The sequence below is a fragment of the Leptonychotes weddellii genome, chromosome 13 (genome assembly GCF_054177405.1).
Source record: "Leptonychotes weddellii isolate Sample4059 chromosome 13, ASM5417740v2, whole genome shotgun sequence".
Classification (NCBI taxonomy): Eukaryota; Metazoa; Chordata; class Mammalia; order Carnivora; family Phocidae; genus Leptonychotes; species Leptonychotes weddellii.
In genome coordinates, this window is record NC_138381.1 from 76,513,651 (window position 1) to 76,538,636 (window position 24,986).

The 24,986-nt window shown below is 38.1% G+C and overlaps 1 protein-coding gene across 3 annotated transcripts in view; it reads right to left on the reverse strand.

The window, feature by feature from the left end:
- Positions 1–24,986, reverse strand: part of SBNO1 (strawberry notch homolog 1) — a 57,201-nt gene that overhangs the window by 30,483 nt on the left and 1,732 nt on the right. The window contains exons 2-13 of one of the 3 annotated variants that reach the window (XM_081802370.1): positions 17,765–17,896; positions 17,156–17,260; positions 15,227–15,536; positions 10,957–11,057; positions 7,221–7,317; positions 5,451–5,611; positions 3,908–4,041; positions 3,632–3,722; positions 2,039–2,200; positions 1,014–1,149; positions 830–935; positions 541–694 (exon numbers count right to left, since the gene is read on the reverse strand). In XM_081802370.1, coding sequence (XP_081658496.1) covers positions 541–694; positions 830–935; positions 1,014–1,149; positions 2,039–2,200; positions 3,632–3,722; positions 3,908–4,041; positions 5,451–5,611; positions 7,221–7,317; positions 10,957–11,057; positions 15,227–15,536; positions 17,156–17,260; positions 17,765–17,896 — 1,689 coding nt within the window. Of the gene's footprint in view, positions 1–540; positions 695–829; positions 936–1,013; positions 1,150–2,038; positions 2,201–3,631; positions 3,723–3,907; positions 4,042–5,450; positions 5,612–7,220; positions 7,318–10,956; positions 11,058–15,226; positions 15,540–17,155; positions 17,261–17,764; positions 17,897–24,986 lie in introns of all 3 variants that reach the window. The other 2 variants (XM_081802371.1, XM_081802369.1) reach the window with 2 other exon arrangements.

Genomic DNA, 24,986 nt, shown 5'->3' on the forward strand with positions numbered 1-24,986 from the left:
TTAAAGGATTTTATTTATTTATTTTACAGAGAGAGACACAGTGACAGAGGGAACACAAGCAGGAGGAGTGGGAGAGGGAGAAGAAGGCTTCCCACTGAGCAGGGAGCTCGATGCGGGGCTTGATCCCAGGACCCTGGGATCATGACCTGAGCCGAAGGCAGACGCTTAACGACTGAGCCACCCAGGCGCCCCACAAATGGTTTTTTAAAATAAATTACTTTGGGGAGCCTGGGTGGCTCAGTCATTAAGCCAGTTTGCCTTCGGCTCAGGTCATGATCCCAGAGTCCTGGGATCAAGCCCCACATCGTGCTTCTCCCTCTCCCTCTGCCCCTCCCCCACTGCTTGTGTTCCCTCTTTCACTGTCAAATAAATAAAAAAATCTTTGAAAAAAGAAAATAAAATAAATTACTTTAACAAAGAGAAAGCTTAGAAAATTAGGAAAATAAGAATCTAGTGCCTTATCTGTTGTGTTACAGCAAAATATACTCTTGTGGGCTGAGAGACATTAAAAATACTAGGAATTAAGAAAAAACTTCTCACCAGCTTGACTGCTTTGTTATACATTTTCACATAGCTCTGAGAAAGAAGAACTTCCTCAATTTTGAAGGTCACTCCAGTAAAGCTCAGCTGTCGAGCAATGTACATTCCTCTAAGCTTCATATCCATAGCAACTATTTCCATGGCACCAACACCTCTGAATAAAATTAAAACACACAGTAACTATCATTAAATATAGTAGGGCTTTAATATAAGTGGGAAAGGTTTTAGTGGTAACACCTCTTTTAGACTGCAACCGAGAACAAATAGTGTATACTGTAAATTGCTTTACCTCCGTTCTACTGCTTGGATAAAATCACTGAATTCTCTAAATGGAGTTCCCTCACCCCATATTCCAAGACGGTTCATATAGGCCATGTTTCGTGGTTCAGAAGCACCTGAAAAATCCCAAAACAAAAAATTTTATAGCTGAAAAAATAACCTACACATACCTTTCAAATAAAATAACAACTCACCAGTGGCACTAGCATAAACAACTCTGGCCTTTGGCAATTTGTTCTGAAGCTCTAGAACTGCTAAGCCTGTCTTGGTTGGCTTTGAAGAACCAACAGGACATAAGTTTTTTGCTTTATGACATTCATCAAACACTATCTGTACAGAATGAATTAAGGAACATAACATAGTAGCAAATATCTCTAATCTTTAAGGAAAATTTAACGTTTATTTCAAGGCCTTGGGAAACATCTCAAATTTCTGGGGTGGTAGAGTGGGCTAAATTCAAGACAATCAGGAGGGGAGAGATGCCGCTGATAATAAGCCCCTGAGCATTAACTTTTTAAAATAACACCAACACGGCCATCATCTGGCTTTGTCAAACCTTAACATTTTACCATATTTGCCTCCAACTGTTTTCTTTTTAAGATTACAAACATAAATGAAGCCCTCTATGTGCCTCTCCTTGACATCACCCCTCCCTCTCAAGTCTGAGAGGCAACCACTGATTTTGGTATTTATATTGACTGGATATTTAATTCTTAATTAGAATGGAAGAATGAATCCACTGTGGCAAGAAATGTCCACCACACAGATTTTAGAGAACTTTGGCAAATTCTCTAAGTACAACTGGTGACTAACTTAATCACCATTTGAAAAACATTCTTCATGCATGACAGTAAAAGGTCTGCCATGAGCAAATAGGTTTGGAAATCACTAAGTCCAAAGTTTTTTTCCCCTTAGTCTTCTCAGGTGCTTTACTATGTAATACGCAGTATGAATCCCCAAAAGTGGAATACAGTATTCATCACTTCCCACACCTATTAACATTTTCCTAAACCAGGAGCTTAAATACTGGCCTCTTATATGACAGCTAGAAAACAGACTCCCCCTTGGACACTGGGACATCATTAAAGCTCTTATCCCAGCAATTTCAGTTAATCTCAGGATGTAGTTTTAAATGTTTATTCTTACACTCACTTTTGTGTCATTAAAAAATATAAAAACAAAATAAATAAAAATTAAAAACATTTGTTGTAAAGGATACCACTCCATCGAAGTCATCACCGCACCAATGCAGAAGTTGTTTTAATCTAGTTTTATATTTACCGCCAGACTGACTTTCACCAATAAGGGAAGAATAGGTAGCAAAAATAACACCCTTTTTCACGCTCCCATTATGTTTGGAAGAAATTTTTCCATATTTAAACTAAAAAAGAAAAAAGAAGAATTTAACATATACGCTTTTCTCTCTGAAAAATCTATCCCACCCAAACTTCTATAGCAGGAAATTGGTGGGTCCATCATGGGCTTTTAGGGAAGTCAAAAGAGCCCCTAAGACCACACACAGAACTTCTACATATGTATACACACACACACACACGCATGCACGCACCTATGTTTATATATATGCACACAACTTCATGATACAATGATCTAGTTTTCATCAAAGTCTCAAAAAACTTTTTTTTAAAAGATTTTGTTCATTTTATTTGAGAAAGAGAGTGTGCGTGCTTGAGCAGGGGGAAGGGCAGAGGGAGGCAGAAGAAGACTCCCCACTGAGCAGGGAGCTCGATGACAGGCTTGAACCCAGAATCCTGGGATCATGACCTGAGCCGAAGGCAGATGCTCAACTGATTGAGCCACCCGTGTGCCCCTCAAAAAATTTCTATCAACAAAAAAAAGATTATAAACCAAACCCCCCCCAAGAAAAAAAAGTCACAATATTCACTACAAAAATATTTATTGTGCACTTCCTCTATGTCAAGTCACTATAATTAAGTTCTAAGGCATATATAAAGAATTATGATTAATAGTTAATATACCCTTCTTCAATTAAACGGACAAAGAAATCAAAAATATTTCTAGATGCCAGTTACATGTTTTTAGTTTTGAGCTGTGAGGAATCATTCAAGACATAGTACTTTACCTACCAGACCACAGTCATACCCACCCAAAAAAGCCAATGATGAGCAGGGCAACACTGAACCAACCTAGGGCTCACACAGAAAGTAGATTTATATTTACTTATTTTCAAAAGGCTAAGAGAGAGGTACCTGCAGGAAAGAAGTCTGCCTATTGTACTACTCCAGCTCTTGGTACATAAGAGGTCAGTAAAGATTTGCCAAATGAACATTAAGATTCCTATCAAACTATGCTTTAGATATTGAGACACATTTTCTTCCACTTGACAGAACTGTTTTAACATGAACAAAGGTACAGATGTAAAACTCCAGTGGATATATAAATATCCAAATCAGTCTCCAAGCCTCAACAATTCCCTATGTGCTGTGACTACCTATCCACACAGCTTTACTACAAACTGCATCCTTATACTCAGTTATGAGTTTCAGCCATATAAGGTTACCTCAGAAACAAAGACAAAAAGAACACCAAAACTGAGAACTCCGTAACAACAGAGACAAGGCCTATTTTGTTTGCCACTATACAACCCTACCTGGCATAGTACTTGATGCATAGTAACCCACAAACCAGTAAGAATGGCTAGCACTCACTAATGCTTTCTGTAAAATAATTCACTTAATCCTCACAACAACTCTACAAAGTAGAAACTATTATTCCCATCTCACTGATGAGTCAATATTTACTGAATGACTAACCAAAGAGAAAACTTTCATACCTTGTTTAATGAATGAACCAAAATGTTTTTTGCTCCAATATCCCTCAAATCTCTTTCAGCATCATACTTTAAATCATTTGAAACACTGAACCTGCCACATAAAAAAGAAAAAAAAAAACACAAATTAAATGCAAATTCCATCAATCTAGCAGTATTGAGGATAAATAAAAACAGGGCTTGACACTTAAAAAAAAAATACACCTACTCATTAAAACCCATCTCACATGCTGGAATAACTATTCACAAAATAAAGCTTCCACAGTCTTTGGCACTTACCATAATGCTCTTTTTCTACTCAGCAAGTAATTTTCATAGATAATTCCCGCTATCGTCCTTCCTTTTCCCACACCAGCACCATCACCTATTAAGAAGCCAGCACGATCTCCATTAGGTAGGAATGTTTCATGTTGCTGGAAAAGAGAAAGCTGATAATCAATCTACTCCTTTAGATACTGTGGTGATCAGTCTTTACAACACTGTTGTAGGAATATATTAATGTGATCTATCTGTATACAAATGGCACACAGTTTGGCTCAATATGGATACTTTCTTTATATTTACTATGTATTCTTTCTGGCTACACTCACATGCACCAGGTAACTGATGTTACTGAAGTTAACAAACTGGTGAGCATTCTTCTGTGTCTCTTTCAATGCCTGCATAGACAAATACAAACTTTTCATCACACATAAATATGGAGGATGGTTACCTGTTCGGCCATTACTTATTTTACAGAACTGGAGTACAAAAGAAGTCCTCTCAAGAAACTGGCATAACTAATTCATGGTTTTGAAAGCCAGTAAAACACCCATATACAATAATACCACAGTTCATTCAAACAGCCACTAGGGTATGGGATTTTAGATCCTTTCTAGCATTCAGCAAGCAGGGTTAAAAGAGCTAAAACAAACAGTCATCCATCCATCCATCCATCTCCTTAATATATATATTCTTAATCTAATAGTTCTAGCGCACAAACTCCCAATAATGGAATTGTTAGGTCAAAGGATACATGTATTTTTTATTTCAAGTAAGCTCTACGATCAATGTGGGGCTAGAACTCATGACCCCAGGATCAAAAGTCATGCTCTACTGACTGAGCCAGCCAGGCACAATAGGCTATATGTATTTTCAAAAAATTTATTTATGTATTTATGTATGTATGTATGTATGTATTTATTTAGATTATTAAAAAGTACACCACTGAGGAAGCACATGCATGAGAGCTGGGTGCGGGGATAGGAGAGAGAGAATCTTAAGTAGGCCCCACACCCAGCACGGAGTCTGATACAAGGACTGATCTCACGACCCTGAGATCATGACCTGAGTGGATCAAAGAGTCTGACACTTAACCAACTGAGCCACCCAGGCACCCCACATTTTTAATACATATCCCCAGTGAATTCCAAAGAGGTTATAACATTTTTCATTTCCAGTAGAAATGAACCCCCTGCATCCATGCTACCCCTTTAATTTTTTAACACACGAGGGGCACCTGGGTGGCTCAGTAGGTTGGGCGTCCAACTCTTGATTTCAGCTCAGGTCATGATCTTGGGGTCATGGGATCAGGCCCTGCCTTGGGCTCCACGCTCAGCACAGAGTCTGCTTATCCCTCTCCCTCTGCTCCTCCCCCTGGCTCACGCACGCTCTCTCTCTAAAAAAAATAAATAAATAATTTTCTAACACATGAAACTTTTGTAAAAATCACAAGCACAAGTTTTTCATTCAAGAAAAATTACCTTTGTGTTAAAGCAACTATACTATATGCACCAGGATTAAAAAATAAATACATTGTATGTAGTTACAAAATATTGCTTACCTGGGCTGCATAAGTAATTGCCTCAAGTTGTAATGCTGATAACCAGCCATTATCAATGGTTTCTTCAGAAATGGATGTTTTGTACCAAACATCAGGAGGAGTAACACTGGATAAAGAACTAGTTTCCACTACAGCATCTGGATGACGTAGGCCAATTTTTACTAAATGAAATTTTAAAATACTTCATTTTAGTTTTCTAGGTAATAATGCTCCCAGTTTTATTATATAATATTGCCATATTTTTGCTATCACAGAGCAAATAAAAGTAAATAAGTAACTATACACTCCAGGATATTAAAAAGGCACTGATGGGTGGTAAATTATTATTTAAATTTGGTAAAAGGACCTATTTATCAAATACTTATGGTTTAAATAGAGACCTGCTGATCAAAAAAAATCTAGAAAAATATCAACTTAGTTCATATCACCACGTTCTCCAGTAGCAACAAAACATAATCCTAAATTTGGAAATCTATTTGAGGGACGCCTGGGTGGCTCAGTTGGTTAAGCATCTGCCTTCGGCTCAGGTCATGATCCCAGGGTCCTGAAATTGAGTCCCGCATCGGGCTCCTTGCTCAGGGGGGGAGCCTGCTTCTCCCTCTGCCTGCCGCTCGCCCTGCTTGTGCGCTCTCTAGCTGACAAATAAATTAGAATCTTAAAAAAAAAATCTATTTGAATGCATAAATTAATTAATATTTACAGCTTTACTGAGCATCTGGTCTATTACTAAACAATGCCATTGTAGCAATGTAAAAGCAGCCATAGCCAATAAATAAATAAACTCACGGGCATGGTTATTTTCCAGTAAAACTTAAAAAGGCAATGGTCCAAATTTAGTTTGTTGACCTTAGTTTAAAGGGCCATAGATAAACTTTCAATTCTTTTATGAAAACTATTATGGGAGTGAGGGTAACCACCCATTTCAGATACCACAACCTAAGATTCATCTTTTAAATGTTTATCGTATGTATATGTTATTTTTAAGTGGGCTCCATGTCCAACGTGGGGCTTGAACTCATGACCCTGAGATCAAGAGTCGCATACTCAACCAACTGAGCCAGCCAGGCACCCCCAAAGTTAATTTTAAATGACCAGAAATTATGGGATCCTGAAGTCGATACATAGTTGGTAAACAGAAATTTTGAGTTTAAATAGTAATATTAGTGGCTTTTTATAGAAACTCGGAGTAAATAAAGGATTCTAGTTATGTATTTTTTTCATCTTATCACCCTCATATAATGAAAAAGTGAACATTTTTACATCAAAGCTAAAAACTATTAATTTTCAATTTGACATAGTGGCCACTAAAAAAATAAATCATGGTTGTTATGGAAAAAAGGGCAGAAGTGTTAATGTACACCACTGAAATAAACAGCACATTTTATTTTTAAGATTCCCATGTTTTTATGCTTTGTATAAAGTATAGAAAGCTAAGATAGATTTCTATCTCTGCAATTTACTATGATTTTATAATCACTGCTAATATGAGCAAAATTAACTTGAAACAAAATAAAACCCAAGCTTTTTTACTCTTAAAGGACTTCAACCCAAAACAGTTCTAAGTCTGCATAGGGAAAATAACCCACAGTCAAATTTTCATGTAGATATTTCAAAACATATCATAGTTCAAAACCTATTACAAAGCTCTTGTCAAATTCTGAGGTACCCAATATTGACAGATCCTAATAGATAATAACATGTATGGGAAAGTTACTTAAATTCAAGAAGAACCCAGAAGTCTTTCATTATTTTGAGATCCCAATGACATACATTTTATAGGCATATACTCTGCATAGGTTTCTGCATGACCCATTTCTTCTTCATCTTCTTCCTCTGGTTCATCTTCCTCTTTCACAACAGGGACCTTCTGTAACACAGAGGGAACATAATCAGAGACTGGAGGCCTAAGTAACACACAGAAAAACTCTTCTGAAGGAATACTAAACAGTCTTCAATCTTGGAAACATGACATACCACTTCTATATTCTCTAAAATCTGGGTCACACTTTGCATCTTCCGTGTTTCTCCAATGAGTACAGATAATCCATGACCTAGTTCTCATCCCTAACACACCACTGGGTCACTACAGGGCTTCACCTCCATCCTTCTAACCACCATTATCTCAAACTACTTTCCCCTTCAATATTGCCTACCACCTTCCTTGATGCCCAGAACTCTTTTTAACCTCAGTCTTCAATCTTCATTTCAGTTCCAGGAACAGAAAGACCAAAAGATTTGGGGAGAAAAGGTGGATGAGCCCCAGCAGCTCATCCTACAACCTCAATGGCAGAAACTCTGTTGAAGTTACACATCCCACCCTCATTTCAGTGCACCTTCAATTCAGCTGTCTTCTTTCCATCGGACACTGAAACCAAACCCCAGAAAACTCTGGGTTTAAAGGTTCTTCTGAAGGACAGATAATCTACTTCAGACATCTATGTCTCCAAACAACAACAATCATATGTAAGATAGCCAAGCACTTACTCTCCAAACCCTGGCACACCCAAAAATGCAATGGGAAGCTCTTAGTAACTACACCAGGAAAACAGGAATGAAGCCAGACTGTCTCAAGCAACTTGAGTGAATGGTCACCAGTCACATGTTCCTTTGTTTCTTCACAGAATCTTAAAGGGGTAAGGTAGGGAGGAATAGGGGAATAGAAAGACCCTGAACTAGCCTCCTCTCACTACAAGTAAAACCATCAGCAAAGCTCTTTATTAATGTGCTTGTTCAAGAAAAATACAGAGAAAAAGCTGTGAAACCCAGTGTATGTAGAAAAGAAGAAGAAAAAGAAAGAGAAACCAGTCAGGACCTATAAGCAATGCCAAGGACAACAAAGCCTTAAAATTAAAAGATAATGGCAGACTTTTTGATTTTTTTTCTTTAGAGTATGATAGCTCACTAAAAGTGGGAGATGAAGATAAACATCCAATCAACATCAATCCATGGAATCCTCAGGAAAAAATCCAAAACAGACCTGAATGCTCTCAGAAAGTCTGCCAAAATGAAACTCAATTTCAGAAACTACACAAAGTGGGGATGGCCAAAGAAACAGATGTAAATCCCTATTCTACTGTTATTTGTGTGGCCTTAAGCAAATCACTTAAATTCTGAGTCCTCCCCATCCCCACCTTCACCCCTTTCCCCACCTACCAAATAATGCATACTAAATGACCAGCCTTCCTTCTCTAGCTTATCTTCCCATATCTGAATTAAAAAAAAAAAAATTACCAAGAGTATAATTGGAAGATAAGTTGGTGATACTGTCTGGCCACAGGGACCAGACAGGTAAACTGATAAGCCAGTAAAATGGCAACTGAGGGTCACCAAGCTTAGGGTCAAGGAGATATAATCATGAGGGGGAGTGGGGAAAGATTGTGGTACCTGGAGAAGGAAGGCCTGCCCAACACACAAAACAGGTGTTCACTACTCAACTTCAGGAGTATTTTACTAGGTGGGGAATGTGGACCCAGGGTTGTCAGGTACTCCTATTTTTCAGGATAACCTGGAGATCAGGACCTTTATGTGGTATCAACAAATTGAAAAATTTTCAAAATATTGTGGAGACAAACATAACACATCTGTCAACTGGCTTTGGTGCATAGTCTACCAGTTTGTAATCTCTGCTAGATGTTTTTCTTTTTTTTCTTTTTCTTTAAAGTAAGGTCTATTCCCAACATGGGGCCCGAACTTAAGACTTCAAGATCAAGAGTCACATGCTCCACCGACTAAGCCAGCCAGATGCCCCTGTTAAATGTTTCTTAACTCTGACAACATATAATTTTTGGCGTATTATGGGCAAAAGTGGGCTGGACTGGGAATCTCAGCACTATGTACATTTCTTAAAGGAAAATGCAATCTTTTTTTTTTTTAATTTTTTTTTTTAAAGATTTTATTTATTTCATAGAGAGAGACGCAGCAAGAGAGGGAACACAAGCAGGAGGAGTGGGAGAGGGAGAAGCAGGCTTCCCACTGAGCAGGGAGCCTGAAGCGGGGCTCGATCCCAGGACCCTGGGATCATGACCTGAGCCGAAGGCAGACACTTAACCGACTGAGCCACCCAGGCACCCCGCAATCTTACTTTCTAAAAATCAACTTCCACTTAAGTTGCTGGCACACAACCATTAAATAAACTGGGTCCTGCCAGCATTCATTCTCCTGGTCCCTGTTCAAAACCTCAGGCAGATTGCTGTCTTTCCAATTCCATATTCCATCCCCAAGTCCTAAAAATCCTTTGGTATTGTTATATGCAGTCATCTCCTATTATCCTTTTTTTACTTTCCCCTAACCCTTTTCCAATCCTCTTTACAATCCCCCAAGTTTAGTCTCTTAACACCTCCCTTCTGGAGTACTTAACCAACCTTCCAACCTGCCTCTCTTCCCCACCTGACTCACCCTGAATCACTAACAGGATCCTCCACTTCCAGGGGCCCCCACTGGTGCTGCACCAAGTCCAAAGTCACTGTTTTTTTTTTTAAGATCTATTTATTCATTTGAGAGAGAGCGTACGTACGTATGCGAGCGGGAAGGGTGGGGGAGCAGAGGGAAAGAATCTCAAGCAGACTCCCCACCGAGCACAGAACCCAGATCTCACAACCCCGAGATCATGACCTAAGCAGAAACCAAGAGTCGGACATCTAACCAACTGAGCCACCCAGGTGCTCAAAGTCTTTGGAACTCAACTCAGGACCCTCCACAGTGCCAAAATCAACCATTCCAACTTCCAACTTCCTCCTGGCTTACCACCATCTAAACATATAGCCACCACCTCCTCTGTGCCTATCAATGCTTTAGCTCCCTTCCTAAAATGCCCTCTTACAGTCTCTCCAAACTCAACACCTAATCTCCATTATACTTGCTCCACAAAATGAAGTCTTCCCAGGCCATCTGAGTCCAGGGAGATTTCCTCTTCCTCCAATTTCATAATCTTAATTGTGAGTATCTCAATGTACTTTCTGCTGTACTTTATACTACTTAAACCATGTGCTTGTCAAATTGTGTGATTATGGAAGGGGGAGCCATGTAGTCTACCTCTTGTACAAACCCACCACATACATGCAGTATTATACACAGCACAATTATGAAATAAATGTAGAGTTAATTAACCCAAGGCATTTCCAAAATTTAAGGAAAAAAAATTACTTATAACTAGAATATTATATGATCTGACAGCTCATAACTAGCTATATATTTAGGTTCAATCCCCAAATGGACAGTTATCAAATACTGTAGTTAACTCCACATTACCTTTGTCTCTGATCAGGTAAGATTCACAATAAAAGGATGTCAGTACTGCGTGTAATACTAAACCCTATCAAATATACAAGCTATAATAACCTTGTTTAGTATGTCCGTTTATGTTAGATATTTAATGCTTATTCATTAGTTCATGTAGTTGAGTAGCCCCCCTTCACCCAAAAATAAGTTTTCTGTGGGTCGTTTTAGAGCACTTTTAGCCAAGTATATTTCTACACCACGTAATACAGATGCAGCTTTTGAAACTCACCATGGTTGGAGAAAAACTCCTCATTTTCATGTCGTTTATCCATATTCTTGCTACTTCTTTATTAGAAGATTCTTTCTTTACTGTACCATTGCTTACATCAGCTGAGGGGAAGAGTTATTAGATTTTAGAACAAAATCTCAATTTATTTTCAGTAAAAGTTTTACTAAAAAATTTTTTACATTCAGGTTTAAAAAAAAATGTTAAATCTAAGGAGTCAGTAAGTTTACTGAATTCACAAACCAAAGAATACCAACCTACTTGTCACTAACTTAAAGCAAGCATAAGAATGAAAACATTCAAAGCTATGTGTTATCACGGAGCTAAGATTTAACCTTAGAAAACAAGTAACTTAAACAGAAATGTGTGTATAGGAAACCTGAGACCTAGTTATGAAAAGGACATCTTAACCAGAAGTGTTTGATAGTTTACTGTAATACACATACCAACAGCCAGCATTACTTTGGGACACTTCACTTGGTTCATCAAAAACAAACAAACCAGAATGGTGTTATTACCAAGACAGAATTAATCTCATCTGAGTTGGTGATACTTATTTTCGAGGCAAATAATTATTTCTTGGAAGAAAAAAAATTGGGGGAACTCTATTTTCCTCCTCCCCTTAGAATAAAGATCCAAACAATGAATCTTTTCTTCTTCTATACCAGTGGTTTACAAACTCTATTCAGATACAGCAAGAGAATCCCTCAATCCAAGTATCAGGCCAAGTAGAACTGCTAGACTGAGTAGCCTAGAGCCCCTGTAATCAGCCCGCATCCCTGAAGCACTCTTCAGGTACTTGGGATTTCTGAGATCAGTGTGAAAATCACACCAGAATAACTGATTAACATCTTATCTATTCTACCAAAAGACAGGGAGTATATGGGAGACTGTCACTTGGAAAAATGACAACTGAAGTGTTAACAAAACAAACAGAATGGAACAGAGATAACAAATTTGTGTTTAATGTAACTGTGGGAGAGCAAGTGAACAGTTTGCAGAGTACAGAACTGGACCTTACGTGAGAACCCAAACAGAGAGCCAAAGGGCTCAAGGCTCCGGAAGGGGCAACACCCACAGATAAGTGAAAGGGAACATGCAAAACCTTGCTCTTTGCAGTTTCATACTTTTAATGTTCTTCCCTTCCAGTAAAAAGATGACCCTCTGCTACAACACAAAACTATGCTCATCTTTGGCATTCACTCACATGTTTCTTTTTCAGCCCTGGTCTAGTCTGATAGTTTCTCAGGCTTCCACACAAGGATGGCCTTGACTTGTAATCTTTTGTCTTTTTAAAATTACTCCACTGGATGTGGGAGATGTTACTGTACTAAGCATTACTCAATTAGCTCCAAACCTATCCTGTTTTGTTTTACTTTCTAAACTTCCCTCACAATAGCACAGTCTTCTTTAAATTATGAGAACATGTGCTGATTTGAGGAGTGGAATACTCAGGAAGCCACTCACATAAAAGCAGCAGGATTTCTCCTCAAACTCAAAGGCTTTAATGACAGCTGCTTCCACTAACTGCTGATCATCCATGTCTCCCAGGAGTCATTCCAGATGCTGCCCTGCACCCCAGCTAGGTCAGGGCCATGCCTGCTCTCCATGGTGGAGCAGAGTAAAAATGAGCCCTAAGACAGTTAAAATGACTTCTTAATGGGCACGCAGTTAGCAGGTTGCAGTTAGTTCAGGATAATGACTTTGAGAGTAAACTACAGCCACAAGGAAACAATGGTATGGACTCAAACAAAAGATTAGATTATCTGATATTTTTAATTACATCTGTCACTAAAGACAAAATTAGTTCTGTATCACCCTACAAACTCTTCTTGGCCATTGTTTTAGAATGTTCCAGCTCTCTACTTCACAAACACAAGCACAATTTCCAAGCAGTCCATTCTGCCACAAAATTATATACTAGTCTATATCAGGTATTAAAACTTTTCTCCCAATACTAGAAAAATAAGGCAGCTTTTGGAAAACGAACTATTTAATACTTATCAGCTCATTCCAAACCCTAATAAAATGCTATTTATGTACTAGTATAAATCCTCAGGAACCTCCAAGCCCAAAGAAATTTACAAAAAAAAAAAAAAAAGGCACCCATTCCTACGCCAAAACTATAAAATAGTAGTCAGCTCAGAATATAACTGAGGTCAGTTATCATTTCCAACTGTGCCACCCTGGTACTGTTACATAACAGGTATTCAAATACACTTCAGCTGAATGTAGAAGGGAAAGGAAGAATATCCCTCTTAAGAGTTCACGTTTTTCAGTTTTTAAAACTGTACTACTAAAATTTGATGTAGTCAAAATTTTAAAATACATCTAATAATTCTATTTTTTTTTTTAAAGATTTTATTTATTTGACAGAGAGACACAGCGAGAGAGGGAACACAAGCAGGGGGAGTGGGAGAGGGAGAAGCAGGCCTCCTGCGGAGTAGGGAGCCCGATGCGGGGCTCGATCCCAGGACCCTGGGATCATGACCTGTAACGACTGAGCCACCCAGGCGCCCCTAATAATTCTATTTTATCCTTAAAAATTACCTTACTAAACATGAAGCTTCCTCTGAACACTGCACTTAAAACTATAACCTCTTTCTGCCCCACACCTCATTTTGTTTCTCTCCACAGGGCTTATTCCTTTCAGACACACTATATAACTTCTTTATTTTGTTTATTGTCTCTCTCCACTAGAATGCAAGCTCCATGACAGCAGAAATCTCAACAGTTTTCTTCCCAGCCACACCCTCAAAATCCCAGAACAGTGCTTGGCACATAATAGGCACTCAATAAATATTTGTTGAATAAATGAACAGTAACATTCTAAAGAAAAACAATAAAATCTATATTCATTACCCATAAATAAACTCTTTAAAAAATGTAATCAAACCACTGTTGAACTTTTCCCCTTTAAACCCTATCCTTAAAAATAAATAAATAAATAAATAAATAAACCCTATCCTTAGGGGTGCCTGGGTGGCTCAGTTGTTAAGCGTCTGCCTTCGGCTCAGATCATGGTCCCAGGGTCCTGGGATCGAGCCCTACATCAGGCTCCCTGCTTGGCAGGAAGCCTGCCTCTCCCTCTCCCGCTCCCCCTGCTTGTGTTCCCTCTCTCGCTCTTTCTCTGTCAAATACATAAATAAAATCTTAAAAAATTAAATAAATAAACCCTATCCTTAAAGGATTAGCTCGTGGTGATGGTTGAACAACTCTTGTGAATATACTAAAATCCACTCAACTGTGTACTTTAAAAGGATGAATTTCATGGTATATACAATGAATCTCAATAAAGCTGTTTTTTAAAAAAGGATTATATGGGTGCTCATTCTTTAAAAAAAAAATATATAGTATGGGGCGCCTGGATGGCTCAGTTGGTTAAGTGTCTGACTTTGGCTTAGGTCGTGATCTCGGGGTCCTGGGAGCAAGCCCCCCCCAAATGCTCTCTAATAGATAAAACCTTTTTTCAAAAAATGAATTATTTTACAATAAAAATGTATGTATCTTACTTTGTTTTAAAAAAATTTTTATTTATTTGAGAGAGAGTGCGTGCGAGCAGGGGGAGGGGCAAAGAGGGAGGGAGAGGGACAAGCCGACTCTGCACTGAGGCAGATGCCAGGCTCAATCCCAGGACCCTGAGATCATGAACTAAGTCAAAATCAAGAGTCAGATGCTCAACCAAGGCACCCCAAAAATGTATTTTAAAAGAGAATTTACTAAATACACAACTACTCACAAGCAATAAAGCCAATGACAGGCAAAATAATAAAACTGTAAAAGTCAGAGTTAAAGCGTAAAGTATCAGTTTAAAGCTAGTTACCTCACGCATGGTCCACGGATCACCAGCAATAGCACCTCTGAAAAGCTTGTTAGAAATGCAGGATCTTGGGCCCTACCCCAGACCTACCAAATCTGATTCTGTTTTTGAACAAGATCTCCAGGTGATTCAGAGGCACTTCTCAAGTTTGAGAAGTACTGATTTAAAGGACTGAGAAAATGTTAACCAGTTATTCCCAATATATAAAACTGAGATCTCATGGTGTTAACTAATGTAGCCACCTGGTAATTCCACACTTCATTTCAAGGTAAATGCTACTAGGGCTTCTAAATTTCTCCTTCCTTTGAATTGTATAAATACTGTAATTGTGCAAAGTCATAAAATATGTCCTTCACACCCAGTTCGTTTAAGACCCAAGGAAACCCTTAAAAACACACTGACACATCTTACCAACAGGAGCCAGCTGACACTACTGAAAACAGACAGACTTACTAGCTGCTGTTGCAACTGGCTGAGCAATATTAGCTGGTGGCTTCAGTTTCATGAGTTCATTCAGACTATTATTTTTCAGCAGATCCTTCAGCTGAACCTGGTCTTTTGAGGGTGCAGAGGTCATGGCATTTCGTACTGCTGGTGCTGAGACTGAAGGGCGTGTGTTTGCAGTAGTCTGGATAAACTTTGTTAAAGTGATGGTCTGCCTATTTGTTGTTACAGGCGGTGTTTTAGTCATTACAATTGTAGATCCCAGGGTTGGAAGCTGATTTATTTGATTCAGCACAAATGTTGTAGTAGATGGAGGCTGCTGCTATAAAAGAAAACCGTTATACATCAGACCACTGAGAAGTACTGAACTCTCTAATGTGGCTTAGATTCACCAACATGGGAGGCCATTTAAACATCTAAAACTGACTTTAATTCTTACCTAAACACTGGCACTGTTATTTTTAACTGAATATGCCTAACTATAAACTACCAAGTTAAAACACACGTCTTTGAGGGAAAAAAAGGTACAGTAAGAGTGTGACATTTTCTACAATTGTAGGGGGCAGCAAACATAAAATGGAACTATCCTAACTAAGCTGTGATGTGTGATAATACTATATAATACAAGGACTAGGAACAGAAAGAATTTCTAATCCCAGCACTGCCCCAACTAGGTCGATAACTTTAGGCAGATCACTTCACCCCCAGAGGCCCAGGCTCTCTGGGATCCATTTTCCATTGCTAGCATTCTACGATTCTTGTCCAATGCTTTTTTGCCATCATACAACCTATACCAATGTTTAGAATTTAAAAGATAAAACCACCAAGCAGAGTTTTCAATACCTATGCTGCATGAATGATCCAGTCAATCCACCAATATCACATACTGGTGATAATATGGGTTCTACCTTTGAGCCTAAGACAAAGCTACATAGCATTTTATTTTTTATAGTTGGGGGTAGAGGGGGACATTAGGAGTTGGACAAAAATGCAGTACAAAAAGGTCAAAGATTGGGAGGATGACAATGTGTCTGTGACTACAATGGACTGAAGTACAATCAAGATATTTTTAAATTTCAGTCTATTTCTACTTCCTTCCCTCCTCAAACTATTTGTTATTTTTCCATGACTCCTATAACAAGAATCTTAAGAGATTACCACTCATCACTTTTTTATTTTTTAAAACAGGCAGCTTTGGGGTGCCTGGCTGGCTCAATCGTAGAGCATGCAACTTCTTAATCTAGGGGTCGTGAGTTTGAGCCCCACGTTGGGCATGGAGTCTACTTTAAATAAATAAGTAAAGCAGGCAGCTTTTATATATATATATATATAGAATTTATTTAAATAATTTAAATAATCTCAACACTCAACGTGGGGCTCAAACTCACAAACCCGAGATCAGGAGTCACATGCTCCACCAACTGAGCCAGCTAGGCATCCCACCACTTATCACTTTTAAATAAAACTCTTGACAATAATTTATCATAAGGTATCAAATTTTTAACCAGTTTCTAATAATTTTATATGCTAGGCTTAAGTTAATAATTGCTATGTTTAAGGTAAAATCAGAGGAACTCTATATTTAAAGCACAATTACCATTACATAAAAATCACATATACCAATGGACAAAAGCTGTAATCAACAAGGAAAAATGAAATGTGTAGTGGAATAATGTGTAACTCATCTTTACTTCATGAATTTTGTATCATTTACAATAAGTAAATTCAAAACACTCTGTTTTGTCCTAATTATCTTTTGATCAACATAACGACAAAAAGACTGAAAGAAATGTTTTATCAAATAGGAGCTGAGAGTAGCGTATCGGAAAGTAGCAAAAAACAGAACTGGTAAGATAAAACGACTTCATATTACAGGTTATTTTCTTACTATAATTCAAAGCCATTTTAGCAGTCATGCCAAATGTAAATCATTCTTACCCTAACATTTAGTAGCGCTGGAGTAGGTACCGTCTCTGGCTCTGGTTTCACAGGAACTGCTGCTTCAGTCTCCAAACCTAGTTCTAATGCACTAAGTGGCATGGACTAGAGAGAAAACAACATCAGAGAAAGAAATAAAAAATGATGGCAGTGAATTGTTTCAAGAATAAAAGATTATTAAAACAAAAAAAAAATGTCAAGTTTTAGACTCAAACACATTGTAAAATCTCTGATACCAGGTAGGAACTAATAATCTTTGGAAGTACATCTTCACAAAACTATACTGACAACAGAATCTTATTTTTACTTTCAGAGAATGTACATAGTGAAACCTCAGAAGAGGGTCCCTATAAAGTACAAAGACAACTAGTAAAGAGATTAACCAACCTCCCACAAGAGCTCTAAGGAATTCATCTCTTACTTTTATATATATATCAAAGCAGGAAATGTCTTCTCACTGCAAATATTTTCCATCTCATGAGTGGACTAATATAAAAATAACACACATGTGCTTATTTAAAATTATGTCTCAATAATGCCTGTCTCTATAAGTAGAAATTAAAATTAAGAAACAATCTACTTTTTACAGAGGCTTCGGGAAACTCTTACCTGCTGAACTGAAGGAGTAGGTGTTGGAGTTGCAAGCCCCGCATCTCCCCCATCAATATCAAAGAGGTCATTCGGACTAATTCCACTCTCACTCAAAGCAGCAAGCAGTAAATCTTGCCCTGGCTCCACCATCTTTAGAACAAAATATTTAATATTAACATAAAAAACTTAAAATGCCAATTAACTCTCTTCTAAATACAAACCAACATCTTCTACCAAATCCATCCATTTGATATTTATGAAGAGTCTGCTACATATCAGGCAAGAAGGATGAAAGAGAAATAGTCTCTGATTCCAAGAAATTCACAGTAAGATGAAAAGGACAGAGAAATATGTAAATCACAGCAAGAGTGTATGTGTACAAAATGCTGTGGGAACAGAGAAGGAATGCTGAACTTTGCCCGGGGAGAGAGGTTACAAAGATGACCGTGGAACTGAGTCTCAAGGAAGAAATCACCAGGTGGATAAGGATCTTCTGAACAGCGCATTCACACTTACGGAGATATGAAAGACATTGGCGCTCTTTAAGAACAATGGTTAGAGTAATTCATCATTGGTATGGAAGTTCAGAACAGAAATCCAAGCCTCACGCAGGTGACGACAAGAGATGAGGAAGGTATCACCCACGACCTTGTATACCATGCCAGAGTGTTCAGTTAATCCCACGGGTAGTGGGGGTCAGAAAAGAGTTTTAGATAGAGAACTGCATGACATAGTCAGATTTGTGACTTAGATTATTCCGAGAAGTATGGAAGCAAACTGAGAATGGGTAGAATAAGACCAGAAGGAGGGAGACATTTTAGGTAACTGCTACAGCATACCGAGAGAGAGATGATGTAGGGCGCTTGGGTGGCTTAGTCAGTTAAGGGTCTGCCTTTGGCTCAGGTCATGATCCCAGGGTCCTGGGATAGAGCCCAGCATCAGGTTCCCTGTTCAGCGGGAGGCCTGCTTCTCCCTCTGCCCCACCCTCTTCCCCTGCTCCTGCACGTTCTCTAATAAATAAAACCTTAAAAAAACAACAAAAAAAGAGATCATGTGCTATAATAGCAGGGTGTAGAAAAAAGGGGGGATGAATTTCATTAGGAAGGACAATCCATAACACTAAGTTTATATAAAAGCTAAAATGGAAGAGAATAAGAAAGACAAAAAGCATGAGTTGATGGATGATTAGATTTAAGCCAAGAGAAAGTGAAAAAATAAACACTGAGCCTGGAGACCCCAAAATGAGTTATATAGAGTTTAGCGAGAGAAAATACCTATTTAGGAACAAGCAAATATTTTATTTAAAGATTTTGTTTATTTATTTATGGGGGCGGGCAGAAGGGGAGGCAGAAGGAGAGAATCTCAAGCAGACTGTGCTGAGTGTGAAGCCTGAAGCGGGGCTCAATCCCACAACCCCGAGATCATGACCTGAGCTGAAACCAAGAGTTAGACGCTCAACTGAATGAGCCACCCAGGCACCCCGCAAATACATTTTAGATTTGGGTTTTCTTGATACAATATATCAAAGTAATTTACCATCAAAATGGATTTTTATCCATTTTGTAAGGGGAAAAAAAGCTTAACAGAACTTTCTTGATTTTTAACGTTTGTCATTAACTTATCTGAAATAACCAATTTATATACATAAACATGAAAAGTGACTGTACTTGTTTTTCCCAAAAAACTAATTTCATGTTACATAAATAATACACTAATCTTTAGCTAGTTCATTTGTTCTCAGGCTGTGTGAAAGAATTAAGTGTCACTGTTTTCATTCTGTCCTACAAAAAGAAAGGCGTTAGTCTCTTTGACCATGACTTCCAACATATAAGAACTAGTATTTCAAATGAAAGTATGATATTTAACAGAGAAATCCTCTACTAGGTAGGTCTTTGTCACATAAGCCTATACATCATTTAGAAAGAAGTTCTAGCAGAAACATGAATGAGTTTAAGGTAGAAACCACAGATATCCAGAAATGAAACTCAGGGCAGACCTACTGTTTAAAGGGGGGTCTTTTTTTTTTTTTTAAAGATTTTATTTATTTATTTGACAGAGAGACACAGCGAGAGAGGGAACACAAGCAGGGGGAGTGGGAGAGGGAGAAGCAGGCTTCCCGCTGAGCAGGGAGCCCGATGTGGGGCTCGATCCCAGGACCCTGGGATCATGACCTGAGCCGAAGGCAGACGCTTAACAACTGAGCCACCCAGGCGCCCCTAAAGGGGGGTCTTAAACAGATAGCCCCAAGGAAGAATAGATTTCCCCAGAATTTTTCAGAAAAAGGAAAAGTCTATGGAAAAATACGTTTTGAGCAGGAAAGAGGAAGGTAAGGAAACTGACAGTGACTAAGTATCTTTTACAAGCCTGACACAGTGTTAGGCTCTTTGTGTACACTATGAGACCACAACAACCCCGAAAAAGATAGACATTATAATTTTTTAGAGATGAAACAGAGGCTCAGAAACCTTAAAGTACCTATACCTACCCAGACCTAGATTGTTCAAATTCCCAAACCCCACGCATTCTCTTTCCAAAGAATAGATCCAGAAGTCAATGTTGCAAACCTAAGTTTCAATACTTAACTTTGGAATAAATGCCAGTCTGAGATTAAAATCGGAACGGAGATAGATTATTGGATAGCAAGATGGAAACAGTATGAAGGGACTGAACAGGGGACAAACAGGAGAAATGTCCCAATATAGATTTAAAATAAAGTTGATCATTTTTGTAATATAGACACACCTGACCATACTTTACACGTTATCCTAGTACATAGTACAAACATGTACCAAGACAGCTAAACCAATGCTTTAAAAACATTTCAACCTGGGCACCTGGGTGGCTCAGTCAGTTAAGTGTCCAATTCTTGATTTCGGCTCAGGTCATGATCCCAGGGTCGTGAGATTGAGCCCTGTGTCGGGCTCCCTGCTCACTGGGGAGTCTACTTGAGATTCCCTCCCCGCCAACATGTGTGCGCACTCTCGCTCTCTCAAAAAAAAAAAAATAAATAAATAAATAAATCCTAAAACAGCAACAACAAAACATTTCAACCTACATTAAGACCAATGATCTGTGAGAAAAGGGGGTGGTTGTGGCCTGCTTGCTATGGCTAATCCTGACCTAGATTAATAGAACTCCAGAGACTATCAAAATGTCATCTTTTTTAAGTAAATACTGAAAATAATGATTTATTTACATTTGAAACAAAAATACATTGTTTTAAACCAATGACTCCTAAACAACAGACCAAAGAACACTTGGAAGCCAAAGGATCCATTAATCCATTAGATGCACACCAAGCCGTCTAATTATACTAAAAAAGTACAGAAACATCATTGATGAAAGCAAACAAAAATCAGAGAAGCATTACTAAATTCATGAGAGGTTTTTGAAATATATTTTCTGAACAATGAGCATTGAAAGTATAAAAATATCATGGGAAAAATTTGGGGGGAAACTTGGTATTTTTACAAGAAATTAACAGTACAGCTTATAACACTATCATTGACCTACTGAAAACTCATTCACAGGAACCACAATCTGAGACCTCTGAGTAGTGACTTAATAATGACAATGTCTTTTATAAGCTATTTTTAAAAAATAATTTATTTATTTCAGAGAGAGAGAGCACACGCAAGCGCATGAGTGAGGGGTAGAGGGAGAGGGATAAGCAGACTCTCCGCTGAGCAGGGAGCCCGATGCGGGACCTGATCCCAGGACCCTGAGATCATGACCTGAGCCAAAGGCAGATGTGTAACCAACTGAACCAGCCAGGTGCCCTTTTCCAAGCAATTAATGAAAAATATCTTAGGTTTATATACATAATATACACAAACAAAATCTAGGGATGCTTTCTTAGCCAATTGGGTACAAATTCTCTACTTGAACTTTTCTGCAGTGAGAAAGGGAGCAGGGAATACAGAGGAATATCTCTAATTTTCTCTAACTCCATTAGGCAAAACCCTTAATATTTAAAAAAAAAAAAACCCTTAATATTTAATCATTCTCCTATTTTGAAACTATTACAGACTCACAGAATTTCCGTCTTCAGGCAGAGAGCCCTTAAAAGGTTATATTATTCAGTCTTCTCCTCACCTTATAAGTAAGATTTATTCTTGAGAGGGAAAACATTTTCACTTTGAACCTACTAAATAGAATATAAATGCAAATACTGTTAAATGTAAGAGAACTGTGTTACAGTGTCTACAAAGGATTTCATAGACCTTAGGTGACATTTAACATGTAGCAATCCAACAAACCCAAAAGTTACCAACCCCAGAGTGATTCTATCTAAAAAAATGGACAACAAAAAGGTTCCATTTCTATCATAAATACTTAGGAAAATAGCACCTATTTCAAAATAGTACACCTATGAAAGCGTCTAGTAAGATAAATAAGAAACAAGGACCAGGTAGCAGAGAGAAACTAAGCCATCCTTGGCAGGAAGAGAATCCTGAGAAACAATAGCCAATCAGAAGAATGAAAGGATACAGTTCCCACTGAGAATACCAACACTGAAACCTATCAACCAGGACAAGGTTCCTCTTGTTGAGACCTAAAGCAGAGCTTTACAGCTCTGGGCAGATACAAGGGATCTATCTGCAGCAGTGAAAGCACACCACAGAGGCTGGGGTAGACTATGAAATCAAACAGAATATCTGGGTTCAAACACTGGCTACCTCATGCACCAGTAATAGAATATGGTCAAGTAATAACTTATGTGACTCAGTTTCCTCATCTTCAAATGGGAATAATAATAGAACCTATCTTATAGGATTGCTGTTGAATAAATGTTATGCTACTGGCTATTAACTACTATTTTGATATTAGTATCATGTCAAAAAATAGGTTTTCTCCTACATCACTGATACAACACTATTTCCCAGAATACCAACTCTGTTGGCAATCCACTCAATAATTAACTTCCAAATGAATTCTTTAAAATACACTAGTTCCTTTTTGCCTGTGTCACATATTCAATTTGTGCAGTTAATCAATTGGTGTGTCTAGAGAAAACTGGTAGACCTCTTTATATGTGCAAAGATATCACTTAGCAAGTATCTTTGCCTAATAATAAACAGGACTTTTTGTCTTTATTTAATAGCACTATGTCTTTTAACTCCGCTTCAGCTTTGCTTTTACACAGCCCAGAGGAGATGACTGACATTTAGTTTAAGAAGCTGGAAGGATAATGATCCTCTCAAAATTTAGCTGATACAGTTCATGAACAAGATATTTATTTAGTGTCTACTGAGTGCTGGTTCTTTAAGAACATCAGGAGAAAAAGAAGATAATATGAAGTTCATTAACAAGGATTTTCATTACCTACAAGGGAAAAATCTGTAGTTTTTAACAGCTATTTTTCAAGGGAACACTTGCTCAGTAAAGTGTGCCTCTCCCCACTCTCACTGAGAAACTTTTTATAGGAAGAATGGATTCACAAAGTAACATGCAGATAACAAAGTTTCAAACATGCTTTACCAAAAAAGCACATGAAAGAAATGGGGTGTGTGTGTGTGAAACAACTTTCTTGGTTACCACCATCATCCAGATCCCTAGTCGTTTTGAGATTTACTATAGGATTGGATTTTTTTCTCTTTTAACCCTCAAGATAACCCATGAGTAAATACTACATGTTATCCCTTTGTCATAGATGAAAAACTGAGGCTTAGAGAAATGAATTGTAACAAGGTAACAAAACAAGTGTGGAGCAGAATTAGATACCCAGGAGCTCTGACCCCATATCCCTCCAAAATTCTGTATTCTTAAACCTGTACCACATTTTTCAAACTGGTGGTCACACCACAGTGAGCTGTCAAGTCAAATTCAGTGTATCATGACCAGAATTTTTAAATATTTCAATACAGAACAAAAAACTAACACAGCATGTAGAGAGAATAAACATCATTTCATGACATGAGTTTTTCAGTTCTATGTGTGGATATGTAGTAGGTCACAATGTAAAACACATCTTAACCATGGGATGCAGTAAAAAGGTTTTAAAATCATTGCTCTGTGCTATATACTGCCTCCCAAGAATTAAATAAGCAAGTGAATTTGATGGGTTTTGTACTGTATTTTATTCATAAAACCGGAGTTCCTGCTCTTCAAGAGCCTATCCTTTCCATCCATAGAAAATTTCAGTGGTATTCCAAGATTATCCTTAATATTTACAAAGTTCAACCATATTAAAGTATATCTGTCAGCATAAACAAAGACATTTGTAAAAACTTTAAGATTACACCATTTTATTAATTAGCTATATAATGCGAAAACAATTCCTCTCATCAGAAAGTATGCTTTTAAAAGATTTTTAATTATTTATTTTTTTAAAGATTTTATTTATTTGGCAGAGAGAGAGAGTGCACGAGCACACAAGCAGGGAAAGTGGCAGGCAGAGGGAGAGGGAGAAGCAGGCTCCCCACTGAGCAGGGAGCCCGACGTGGGACTCGATCCCAGGACCCTGGGACCATGACCTGAGCCGAAGGCAGATGCTTAACTGACTGAGCCACCCAGGTGCCCCTAAAGATTTTTTATTTGAGAGGGAGAGAGAGCAAGCGATAGCACAAGAGCATGGAGAAGGAGAAGCAAACTCCCCGCTGAGCAGGGAGCCTGAAGTGGGGCTTGATCCCAGGACCCTGGGATCATGACCTAAGCCAAAGGCAGACGCTTAATGGACTGAGCCACCCAGGCGCCTCCAGAAAGTATCTTTACATCAACTTTAGGCAAGCAAAGCATGGGAACTAAGAGACTCATGAAGTCAGGTTACTTGGTAAGACCAGACCTCAGATCTGACTGTTCACCACCTTCACAGGAGGCAAGTCTCAAGTCAAAGCTCAATTTAAAAATTTAAGAAACACTGAAATGTATCTGTAGCTTTAATCTTTACGATGAATCACTTAAAGGAATCTTTATATGTTTATATTGCATTATATTAAGCAGTACATAATTTCAGCAAAGCCCTTAAGTAAAACTGCCTGACACTTAAGAGCATCCACTGAATGAATGAACGTAAGCCACCACTGTAAGCTACCAACTAAGCCTTCCTTTTTAATACTTACCCGGCAGCTAAAGTAAAATCTACTTAAAATTCTACAGACAACTGTGTGAAATTAAGTTAGATTGGGAGACAAAAATGCAGAAGCCAAAGGAAAAAAATAAAGATGTTCTTTCTGGTAAGATAAATTTTGGAAACAATTTTAAACATGAAAATAAAATGTTCTCTTGCTTGCAAAATTAC